General features: G+C 44.9%; 1 protein-coding gene across 1 annotated transcript in view; it reads right to left on the bottom strand.

Annotated features, from left to right (window-relative positions):
- Positions 1–7,710: 7,710 nt before the first annotated feature.
- The window catches only part of P4ha3 (prolyl 4-hydroxylase subunit alpha 3), a 34,205-nt gene continuing 29,232 nt past the window's right edge, over positions 7,711–12,683 (bottom strand). Inside the window, exons 11-13 of the mRNA XM_015477428.2 lie at positions 11,165–11,233; positions 9,494–9,590; positions 7,711–8,734 (exon numbers count right to left, since the gene is read on the bottom strand). Coding sequence (XP_015332914.1) covers positions 8,664–8,734; positions 9,494–9,590; positions 11,165–11,233 — 237 coding nt within the window. The 3' untranslated portion in view covers positions 7,711–8,663. The remainder of the gene's footprint in view (positions 8,735–9,493; positions 9,591–11,164; positions 11,234–12,683) is intronic.

Below are 12,683 nucleotides of genomic sequence, written 5' to 3'. Positions count from 1 at the left end.
AGTTGCCTCTCAGTTACCTGGGTAGTTACTGAGTGTTGGGGGAGAGTTTTTCTGATGATAAGTGATGCATTTACATATTGATAACTGAAAAAGCATAAGCTTAGACCCATATCACAGCCTATGCCATTTATGAAGCAGGCCTTCACCCTCTTTGAGACCTCACACATCCTCTGTGAGGGGGAAGGCCAGGCAGAAGGAAGTGCCATCTTACAGATGAAGAAATGGCAGTTCTAAGGAAAGCCATTGCCCAAGCCACAGAGCACAATCTGGGCTATAGCTCAGGCCACAACCCCAGACTTTTGTATACCTTATCAGTCCCAAGACACAGCAGAAAGAGATGAGGGTGTGGCAGGTGTGTGGAGACATCCTTCCAGGTCAGTGCAGCCTCTTTCTTACTAGCCAGGTGAACTTTGGCACATCACTTCTTTCAGAAATTCCTCATCCAAACACTGGGGTGATAATACCTAAACTCAAAGTGTTTGGAAGTTTAAATGTATAAAGGACATTTAAGTGTATAAGGACAGTAGGCATGTGCTTCCCCTTGAAGTTAAGGTGAAAAGCAGTAAATTCCTGGATCTGAGACAATTTGCCCTCCATCCACATGGGCTGTCCTGGACAATGCAAAAATTAGAGGTACACAATGACATACCACTTCACACTTACAAAGATGCCTTAGTAAGTGTGATAACTGAAAAAGCATAAGCTTTTTTTTTTTTAGGGGATTATTCATCCTGAATGGAAAGAGGGTAAACCAAGGCAAAAGCCACTATATTCAAGGTCCCTTGGATTTCTCCCTCTCCTTCCACTGGGTGGGGTTCTATTCAGTTGGTTCAGCTTGGTGTGCACTTGGGTGGGGCCTGAGCGCTGCCTCTTACTGGAAATCCTCCTCTGGCTCAGCAATGACCTTCTCTAATTTAAAAATTTTTATGGTAAAATATAATACTTATCATTTTAACCTTTTACAATTCAGTGACATGTAATTAACATTTGAAATGCTGTGGAACTACACATCACCACCATCTATTCACAAAACTTTTTTTTATCATCCCCCAACAGAAACAATGTACCCATTAAACAATAACTCCCTCTTCCCTTCTCCCCCAGTTCCTAAGAACCTCCATTCTACTTCCTATCTCTGTGAGTTTGCCTATTCTAGGTACCTAGTATAAATGTAATCACATAATATACATCCTACATCTGGCTTATTTCACTAAGCATAATATATTTTCAAGGTCCACCCATGTTGCAGCATTTATCAAAACTTCATTCCTTTTTGCAACTGAGTAATATTCTATTGTGTGCATGTACCAAACTTTGTTTATCTGCTCATCTGTTGATGGATTGCTTCCACCTTTTGGCTATTGTGAATAATGTTGCTTTGACCATTCGTGTACAGATACCTGTTCCAGTGATCGCTTCCAATCTTACAGATATATACCTGGAGGTAGAACCCTGGGTTATATGTTATAGTTCTGTATTTAATGTGTATTTCTGTATTTAATGTTTTTGAGGAGCTGTCAAACTGGTTTCCACAGTGCCCGCACATTTCCACCAGCAAGGTGCAGTTGTTCCAGTTTCTCCAAACCTCACCAACACTTATTACTTTCCATTTTAAAAATGATAGGCATCTTAGTAAGTGTGAAATGGTATGTCATGTGTACCTCTAATTTTTGCATTCTCCAAGACAGCCAATGTGGATGGAGGGCAAATGGCCCCACCCCAAGCAGAGCATCCACAGAGCACTTTAGAGTCAGGCACATGGACCAGTACTGCAGCCCAGGCACTAGGGCTTCCCTGCCCCATAATTAAAAGAGACAGGGCTGGAGCAGCTAGAAAGGGAAGAAGGGCCTTTCTAGCTCCAGGCACCAAAGGGTTCACCAGGCTTAGAGGCTCATGTAGAATTGATTGAGCAAAGCCAGCAGGATGACCTTGATCCTTCCAGCAAAGCCAAAGGCATTTCCTATTCCCTGTTTTATTGCAGGAATCAAAACCAGATATTCTAGAGTCCCAGAACCTGAGAAGCATTATAGGAGTTTTGAGGCTCGGTGGTGCCCCCTAGCAATCCACATATAATTTTAAAATATATATTTTTTTATACCAGGGATTGAATCCCAGGAATGCTCAACCACTAAGTCACATTCCCATCCCCCCTTTTTATATACCTTTATTTTATTTTTATGTGATGCTGAGGCTCAAACCCTGTGCCTCCCACAAGTGCTGTACCACTGAACTACAACCCCAACCCCTCCATATGTAATTTTTTTTAAAGAGAGAGAGAGAGAGAGAGAGAATTTTTTAATATTTATTTTTTAGTTTTCGGTGGACACAACATCTTTGTTTGTATGTGGTGCTGAGGATCGAACCTGGGCCGCACGCATGCCAGGTGAGTGTGCTACCGCTTGAGCCACATCCCCAGCCCTCCATATGTAATTTTTAAGACATGATTTGACCTAAGTTTTTATTTGAAAAATAGGGGGGAAATCTGTCTTCCAAAACCAAATTATAAGCTGGGTACAGTGAAGCACACCTGAAATCCCAGTTACTCAGAAGGCTGAGACAGGAGGATCGCAAGTTGGAGGCCAGCATCGGCAACTTAGCAGTCCCTATCTCAAAATAAAAAAGTGCTGGGGATATTATAGTTCAGTGGTAAAGTGCCCCTGGGTTCCATCCCCATTATCAAAACAAACAAAAAAATTACAGAACATAAATTTAGATAAAATCTTCTCTCCTGAGGTTATGTATCTGAATTTCCAGGACTAAAGAATAAAAAATTTGTTTCGTGGTGCTAGGAATGGAACCTAGAGCCTGTGCACATGAGATGAGCACTCTACTGCTGAGCTACCCCATGCCCTCAGAACTGAAGAAAATTTTAGGTTTATCCTAGAAAAAAAAAGATATGGATTTCTTAAGAGTTAGAGAACTGTTTATCTCAGAACTCATTACACACCAGTGAGTTAGGGCCAAAAACTCCCACACCGTCACACACACACACACACACACACACACACACACACCTCTTTTTTCTTCAAGGTCCCAACCAAATGTTGCATGAGCCCCATCACATGAAAGATCAGGTCCCTCATGACCTTTGTAGCATTTTGTTTCTCTTTTCACTTGTGGTTCACTAGCATGGTCACTGTTTTCACTATATAAGTCCATGTTTTCCACAAGTATTTCACTGGTATTGTCATTGAGGGTTTTCTCCTCTGGGAGCTCAAAGACAGAGATTGATTAGTCATCCCAGCATCTCCAGCCCCACAAAGGACCTGGTGCAGAGGTAACATCAGTCACGCTTAGTTGAATGAGTGACAGACCACACACTATCTGTCCCATTAAAACCCCATCCAGGGTTGGTACCACTGTTTATCACTGTGCTCCTGGTGCTTTCCAAAGCACCTAGGGAGCCGTGGAAAGAGCAAGGGTCTCTGAACCAGAAAATCTGGCTTCTAGCCTTGGCTCTGACCCTGACACACTGAGATATGGGCAAGTCACTTCACCTTCCTGGGCCAGAGGAAGTAACTCTGCCCTCAGTCCCTATTAGATGGTAAGCAGATGAACAGGAGCCCTGGGGGGTATGATCTTGTAGTTATGCTCCATCTGAAAATGTGGTGAATTCTAAGCAAGGTAGAGATGCAGTTGTCTATGGGGAGCCATCTAAGCCATGCCCTTCAGCCCATAGCCAAAAAGACACCACCCAGCTATCGTGATGCTTAAATCTACCCTTAGCACCTCATTCCTTTGAGATAATTTTTTATTTCTCCAGGTTTCTTATTTCAAATGCAAATACTTCCCTTGCAAGGACAGAGAAACTTTTTGTCACTCAAACCTTGGTGGAAACAGAGGGATTCTGTGTAAGAAATAAACATAAAGAGGGATGGACAGAGAGGAAAGAAACAGGCTTTTATTCCAAAGGGGGAGAAAACTGTGAGAATTTCAAGGTGAGGAAGAAAAAGAAGTCCAGAGAGAAAGATCCTGGAGACAGCTGGTGGCGGAGACCTGCCTGGCTCCAGATGCTATCTCTGCTCCCAGCTGTGTGAGCCCAGGAAATCTTACCTTTGAGCCCCACTTTCCTCCTTTGCCAAAAAGCTGACAATTGTTGAAAATAAGATATGGGACATTAAATAGCTTGCAGAGTGGGCACAAATGTTTGTTTCCTCCCCCTAACTCTTAGCTGATTCCATAATTCAGCTGTGTACACAGCAACCTGCAGGCAAATGTCCCTCCCCCACACACACATACCCTACATACAGGCTTCTTTGGCTTCTTCAGCTTGAGCAGCCAAGGTCCCCAAACAGGGGACTCTTTGAGACATGCCATGAAAGGGCAGTTTGTGCTGCTCCTGGCATTGCTGGACAGGAGTTCCCCAGGATCAACACCCTCTCACTTCCTCCTCCAGGACAGCTCTCCCTGCTCCCTTGTATGTGAAAGGGGGACAAGCAGGTAGCCCCTGCTCCCGCCTTCCAGTGGCACACATTCACTCTCCAGTGTGTTCCTGGGGCTCCAACATGGAAGCCCTCTCGACCCTCTCTGGCCTCACCATCCTTAGGCTGAGCACCACACTGCTTCCCACTTGATTGTACCCACTTATCTCTTGTTACATTCAGAGTGTGCTACCTGTGCCTGAAGGGCATCGAGCCGGGCACCTCCTGTCTTGGACTCTCGTGAAGCAGCTAACATGGGGCTGCTCATCCAGTGGCCACTCGCTTGACATCTGCAGAACTGAAATGACTCATATGACGGGGCTCGTGGCCAGCAGGCATCAGAGGCACAATGGATAGACCTTTTCAACCTGGGAAAGTATTGGAAAACATCTCTACAATTGTTGGCTTTGAGAACTATTACTGCAACAGGAGCAAAGCACCAACAGCCAAAGGAACACCATCCAGACAGTGGAGGGCTGGTTAAGCTCTTTGGTGACAGAGAAATCTGGATTTGAATCCTTCCTCTGCCACCTTATAGCCACGTGACCTAAGGCAAGTTAGACTTTCTCTGCCTCAGTTTCTCTCATCTATAAAACAGGTATAACAGTACTTATTATAAAGAATAAAGGGGATGAGTGCATCTATGATCTTAGCAAAGTGCCCAGGTTAAACAATATAGGGTTACTAAGGATAATAACAATCATTAATGTCAACAAGATTACCTGCCATGAGGCTTACAAGTGATATATAGTTCAAGGTCAGGAATTGTGTTGGACAAGGCTGTTACAAAACAGTTGGAAACTCAGTGTAAAAAGACAAAGAAAATTATAAATAAGCAATCCTCAAATTGATCCTATTATGAATGATCTACCTACCCACTTAGTGCTACTGGGACCTCACATCTGCACAGCACTTCCTAGCAGGACTAGTCAGACTTTGGGGGCATGGAGACTGGCGAAAATATAAAAGAATGAGGCAGTTCCACTCTGGCTGTGGTGTGGTAGAGGGACATGGCTTTGAAAGTGTTATGGTTTGGATATGAAGTGTCCCCAGAAAAGCTTGTGTTGAAAGCGTGATAAACAATGAAGCAAGGTTGAGAGGTGGGACTTTAGGGAAAAAACTGAAAGATGAGAGCTGTCATCTCATCAGTGGATTTATCCACTTGATGGATCAGTATTTTGAATGAACTACTGAACTGTAGCAGGCGGGGCACTGGCCAGGGGAATTCATGCTCTGGGGGTGCAGCCTTGGATGGTATCAGCCTCTGGCCTCGTCCTCTCTTTGCTTTCCAACAGCCCTGAGCTGAGCGGCTTTTCTCTACCATGTTCTGCTGTGATGTTCTGCCTCACCTCAGGCCTAGAGTAATGGAACTGACTGACTGTGGACTGAGACCTCTGAAACCGTGAGACCCAAATAAACTTTTCTTAATCTAAATTGTTCTTGTCAAGCATTTTGGTCACAGCAAAAAGCTGACTAACACAGAAAGTATCCAGTGGAAAGGGCACTGGTGAGGGACACAGATGGCCAGGTGTCTATCCCATACTCTGCTACGTCACCCCAGCAAGTCACTTTCCATAGCACTTGCTCTGCTTTCCTCCCCAGGGAAGTGAGTTTCAAGAGGAGTGGAAAAGTTTTGAAAACTAACATGCTGGTCAAAGTAATGTATTAATATTCAGAGCTTTAGGGACAGGCACTTCCCCTACTGCCGGTCCAGTCCTGTCACTCCTTCCTGGCCACTATGGAGCCTCTCATCTTCAAGACTTGTGCATGGCCCTCCTTCCCATGAAGACTCATAGTGCCCTCAGATCATGTCTGTCTACTCATGGCTACAAGGTCTTGTGATGAATTGAGGGTCTATCTCTGTTTCTGAGACCCCTGAATCTCTCTATGGTTGCTTGCCTCGCACATGCTTCTGCCATTGTGATACCATCCACCATGAGGCCTTTACCAGAGCTGGACTGAGGCCATTGCCATGCCCTTGATCCTCCAACACCAGGAGTTAAATAAACCTCTTTATAAAGAAAAGTTCCCAGCCTCTCATATTTTGTTAGAGTAACAGAAAAGTCTAACACAGGAAAATACCCTAAATCACCATGATCTCCTTGCTCTCATTACTGCAATCAGTAGTAATTCATTTCTTCTTGCATGCAATATTTTCATATTGTGTTCAAATGGTGATTAACTCCTGCTGGCATTGTTCCCAGGGATTCTGTCCTGGGCCTCTCTATATACCCACAACACCGGCTGAGCCCCACACCTCCTCCTGGAAAATGTTCAGTAAGTAGTTGTTGCTTAATTTGCAGTTAGGTGTTCCCGGGTCTTAATCACTTGGTTAAGGTGTTTGATAATTCTCATATCTCAGGCTTGGTTAAAAGCACATATATTAAAGGCACAAGGTTTGGGGCCAGACTGTAGGACTTTAAAAAGTTCTTAACTCTAACTCTACCTCCTTGTTTATAAAACAGGGATGAAAACCATATCAAACCTCCAGAGTTAGGATGAGCATTAAACATGGAATGCATGAGGCCCTTAAAATAGTGCCATCTCAATAGACTCACCGTTTGTTGCTCCATTGCTACATTAGCTCAGACCGACAATGTAATTCTGAGAAGTTCTGGTTCTGTGGAGAAAGGAAGCAGTACCCCGCCCCACCAAAGCTTTCTGTCTCAGGACTACTTCTGTCTCTGGAGCTGGAAGAGGCAGGCAGAGTGGGTGACAGCAGCTTTCTAGAACACTGGCACAATCAGCATAAATACAGGCAATGTGACAAGATACTCATAGAGGCTCCAAGGAAGCTGGACATCAGGACATCAGAGCCCTAACCTTGGAGGGCTACACAGCTCGGGAAGCTGAGATCCTAGGGGCTTGGCGAGGGGAGGGGGCAGAGGCAACATGGAGTCTAACCACCTGGTCCTTCACCTTGTGGCTCCTCTGAGAGCAAGACACACCCACATCCCCTGGGGAGGAACCCAAACCAAGTGATGTTTCAGTGCAAGCTCTCAAATAGCACCTTCACCATCACTGCGGCCACAGCCCACACTAGTCCCTCTGCTGGGAAAGACTTCTCTTCAGACCCCACCTGTAGAAATTCCACCTCTACAGTGCTGTTCAAAGGATGCCTTTGCAAAACTGCTGAATGCCTACTTAGTTTGAACCAGACCTTCTGAGGACTCCAAGAGGAACAGAGCACAGTCTAGTGGGAGCAGCCTGGCAAATAAACAAACATTGAAATTCAGTGAGATAGGGGCTATAACAGAGACACTGACAAAGTACAGGGGCCATGAAACATTTGCCCTGCAAGGAGGGAAGCTGACCGCAATTAAACAAAGTAACTTCAATACTGATAAATGGTGGGAAGAAAATAAAATCAGGTAATATGGCATAAAGAGGCTAGAAGGGAGGGTAGTCAGGGGAGGCCCCCTGAGGGAACATCAGGCCAAGAACGGAATGAGCAGAGCTGGGCTGTGGGGAGCTGCAGAGGCAGCAAAAGAAGGCCTGAGAAGGTAGCAAAGGTGGCCCTGAGCACAGTGGCTCCAAGGGACAGGAAGAATGTCAGCGCAGGGAATGTGAGCAGGGGAGCGAGCCAGGCCGAGAGGAGAATATGACAAAATGGTACACTGTGCTATTTCACGCATCATTTGAATATAAGAAGATCGGTAGTTGGGAAGAATGATTTGTAAACATTTTTAATGTTTACATTAAAAATTTTTAATGTACTAAAAAAAATCATCACATAAAAGTTGCTCTCTACTAAAAAAAAAAAAAATCACCAAATGATGTACTTCTTGCATGGGGTGCACATCCAAGTCAGACACACTCCCTGCTCAGGCTACAGCAGAAGTCAGTGGGGAGAAGGACAAAAGTCTTAGGGATCAGACTGACTTCTGCAGGTGTCCTCACTGCCACTTCTGGGTCCCCGTGGTCAGAGTGGCAAAAACTCTGAAAGCCCAAACCCTAGAGACTGTGGGTAAATTCTATTCCTAACACAGACTGAGTTCTAGAAGCTTCTCTCCCAGGCCTCCATGGACCCCTTATTTGTACTGTCCATTCTCCTATGACTCTTGTGGCTGGACCAGAAACAAATTTAACTTCTCAGGGGTCCCCGGTGAAGGCTCCTAGCCTTCCATTTTCAAGGAATGGGCAGGAGGCTGCTCTCCCCTGGTTCTCCTTCTCCAGTTTTTGGCTCCTGGACACGAGACTCCGCGAGACTCCGCGAGACTCCGCAGCTGCTCTGGGGAATCTTCAGTCTTCTGGGTTGGAGCCGCAGGGTCTGCGGAATTCCTGTCCATGCTCGTGTATCCACTTGTTGGCCACTGGAGACAGCGGGAAGGAAGACAGCCAGCTGAGCAGGGCAGCCGTGGGCTGTGCGGGCTGGGAGGGGCGGATACGCAAGCACCTCCTAACACCCTCCGGCCCACCCAGTCCCGGCTCACACTGGGTTTCACACTGTTTCTTCTAGCAGAGAATAGCAGAGGACAGTGTTCTCCTAAAGTCCAAGAGACCCTGCCTACTAGAAAGTGATTTTCAAGTGTGTGGGCACTGAAGTCACTCACCCTTCATTATAAAATCCCACCTCCCCCACAAAGCCACTCCTGAGTAATGACAGAAGTGCGGTGGCTTCTTTGGCAGTGCCCATGTCAGCATGAAAGCCTTCTTGCACCTCCTTTTCAGAGCTCAGTGCTCTTGGGCACACACAGCCATAAGCACATCTGCCTGCTGCTTTTATAGGGCCGCCTCTGCACAGGTGGCACTAACAGAGAGCCTGATGGCTCATGTCTTCGAGCAGTGAAGGGGAGAGACTCTGTTGCCACATTCCTTCTCAGCTGTGCCCAGGATCAAGGCCCATGTGGCAAGGTCAATAAACCTTTGTAGACACTTACTCTGTGTCAGGACCCTGCTCTTCACAAGCTCCTACCTGTGCGGGGCACCCGGTTGATAGTCTGATCATCTTAATACAGTGTGGCTCCATAATGAAGCCTGTGGCATGGGAGGGCTTTGCGATCTCCCACCCAACCCACTCCCTATCTCGGCACCCCTCACCCCATTCTCATGTTCAGAAAGGAAGGACTTACCCCACTTATCTCCCACCAGGACAGGACAGCCAGCATGAAGTGTGTCACCATCCCCCTCACCACTCCTATGCAGGTTCCACCAAAATAGTGCTGCATTCTGAAAACAAGAGAGGCCAGCCCAGCAGGAGAATCAGGCCAGAATCTCAGTCCTTGGGAAGCCCGTGACTAAGGACAAATGCATGCATGTGGTTCAATAAGGAAACCCTCCCTGCACTCTGGGGCAAGGCACGGTGAAAACAGCACAATCTGACATAAATTGCTGTACTCATGCATAGGACACTGATTTAAAGCTCTGTTCCTCTCCAGGCCCTGAGTGTGCAGAGACAAAGCCCATCCAGCTCTGTTCTTTGGAGTTCACGAGAGGCAGAGATAAAATAGAAAAGGGTGATACAGGGTGGGGAGTGAAAGGGTGAGGTAAGGATGGGTGTGGTGGGATTACTGAGGACAGATGCCTAACAAAACCCACAAGGCAGAACAAGATATTCCTCAGTGGAAACTTCATTAGTTTCAAAGCTTATGCTCCTTGAGGCACTTATTACCAGCACCCAGGAAGTAGGCCTCATCATAACCCCCTTCCTGAAGTAGTCCATGCTTAGGGCTTGAAATAATGTAACCAAGAAAGAGCAAAGGTAGGACTCAAGCCCAGGTGTGTGTTCTTTTGCCCCTACACTCTTGCTTTTTTGTCCCATGCATTTCCTAGAGACTTAGTTTAACCTTGGCCATTAGAAGTAGATCAAGCCTAAAGTAATGAAGGATATGCCGACACCTCTGTTCCTAAATTTAGGAGATGCTAAAGCCCTAGGTACTCACAGACACATCTTTTATTGAATGCTTAGAACATGCCAGGCTCTGTACTAATTGCTTTATAGGCATGATCTCATGAATTTATTTTCATTTCATTTCTGAATTAGGTAAGGGCTGTCAGGGAGTTTGATAGATCTGAAACTTGGAGGAAATATTCATTCATTAAACAGAACTCTTACCGCATGACTCTCCTCTGGACCTATCTTTCCCATAGCTCCAATTTCAGTTGTTACTACATATTAGCTTCTCTGTGAGCCCCGGAAGAAAAGGACTCTGATTCCTCTGTATCCTCAGTGCCTCTAGAGTTCAGTGTGGATGCAATTAATAACTGCAGGAACAAACTACTGTAGAGAACCCAAGGGTCAATCAAAAGAGGTCTTCCCAGCCAGGCACAGTGGCACACGCCTGTCATCCCAGTGGCTCAGGAGGCTGAGGCAGGAGGATCACGAGTTCAAAGCCAGCCTCAGCAAAAGCAAGGCACTAAGCAACTCAGTGAGACCCTGTCTCTAAATAAAATACAGAATAGGGCTGGGGATGTGGCTCAGTGGTAGAGTAACCCTGAGTTCAATCTCTGGTGTCCTCCCTTCAAAAAATACAAACAAACAAAAACAAATAGGTCTTCCCTTCCAGCTCTACTGTGACAGGGAAGACAGACACCTACTTGTCACAGAAGTATAAATAAACAGAGCCACAAGTAACATGCTAGGGTAATAGAGAAGACTGTGACTTTATGTTTGATCCTGAAAATCAGGGAAAACTTCTTGTTATCCCCCCTCCCAGGCATCGGATTTCAAGCAGAAGTGTGAAGGTTAGGGGGTTACTTCTGTGCCCTCTCAGCCCGCTCCTCTGGGAACAGGCCCCACTCACCTTAACCACAGGCACGCTGAAGTTGGCGTAGATGAAGGCCGTGGCTCCTCCAGCTTCCACTGAGCTCAGCTACAATGCCAGAGGAAGAAGCCACAGTTAACATTGCCACCACATCCCTAATCTGTCCTGTGCCCAGTGGCCTGGCCTCTGACGTCATTTTTGCATAGCTGCCCTCTTGTGGTGCCCTGTTTCAACTCTGAAAGACAGTCATCCTTGAAAGACAGTCATCCAACTTCAGAATTCAGGGAGCCTTATTTCCTCATATGTAAAATGTGAATAACACTAGTGAGAAAACAGCTTAGCAGTATGTATCAGGAGTACTAAATCTATGCATACCCATTTGAACCAATAACACTAATGCTAAGACTCTTTCCTAACCTTAACGAGCTGCTGTAGGGAACCCAAAGGCAACTCCAACAGAGTCCTTTCCCTCCAGGAGCTCTACTGTGACTGTTACCCTAATTTTCCTCACCCTAATCTTCACACTTCTGCTTATACTAAGTACCATACTATGAGTCAGAATTGTTGTTATTATTATTCTTCACATTTTATAGATGAGGAAATAAGTCTCCCTGAATAAGTCCCCTGGTGTTTGCCGGCAGGAACACAAGAAGACAAGATTTTGGGAACCCTTCTTTCTTTTTCCTTTCAGCTAGTATCCTTATTAAGGGCTACAATAAGTAGATTCAAACTTTTTTGATTGAGACCCTCAGGGAGAAATGCATCATAATCTGACACACACACATAAATTTCATAAAGACATTCCAACTGCGTGAGACACCTCTGATATTTTTCCTTTTATTTATTTATTTTATTCTATTCTAGTACAGTTTTTTAAAATACAGATCAGATTCATTAAATTTAATTTCACAACCTACTAGTGGATCATAACTTGTGACTTGAACACCGGTTTAGATTACAACGATCTGTTTTTGAAAGGTGGCCATCTCAAGAACTATTTACTGCACCTTTCTCAGGTTCCCCAGATCACTCAGTTCCACTCTAGGTCACCTAAGCTGAGGGTTTCCACCACTGGTATATTCTTGGATTGCAGATATGTTTTCTTAATATAAAGATATTTTTTCTCGATTGTCAAAGAAATACATAGTAATCATAGACATTTTTTAATACAGGAAAGCATTTGAAAAAATCACTTATCATCTTGCCATCCAGGAAAAAAAAATGCAGTATTACAGTTACATAGTAATAGCTGACATTTAGTAAGCACTGACTATATGCTAGACATCACACTAAGTACTTATATTAAATACTATACTAGAAGGATTAGTATTAATTATTATTATTTATATTTTACAGATGAGGAAATAAATCTCAGAGATATTAAATACTTTTCAAAAGGTCACATAACTCTTCTGTGACAGTCAGGATTTGAGCTGAGCCAGTACTATCTGACTACAAAGTCCCTGCTCATAAACATTATGCTGTACTTTTGAACATTTAGGTTATTTGAAATATTTACTATTATAAACAACACTGCACTGAAACTTTTTTTGTGGGG

This window comes from Marmota marmota, unplaced genomic scaffold, assembly GCF_001458135.2.
Source record: "Marmota marmota marmota unplaced genomic scaffold, marMar, whole genome shotgun sequence".
Classification (NCBI taxonomy): domain Eukaryota; kingdom Metazoa; phylum Chordata; class Mammalia; order Rodentia; family Sciuridae; genus Marmota; species Marmota marmota.
The sequence above is the reverse complement of the archived record's forward strand: the minus strand, read 5'-3'. Positions and strand labels throughout refer to the sequence as shown.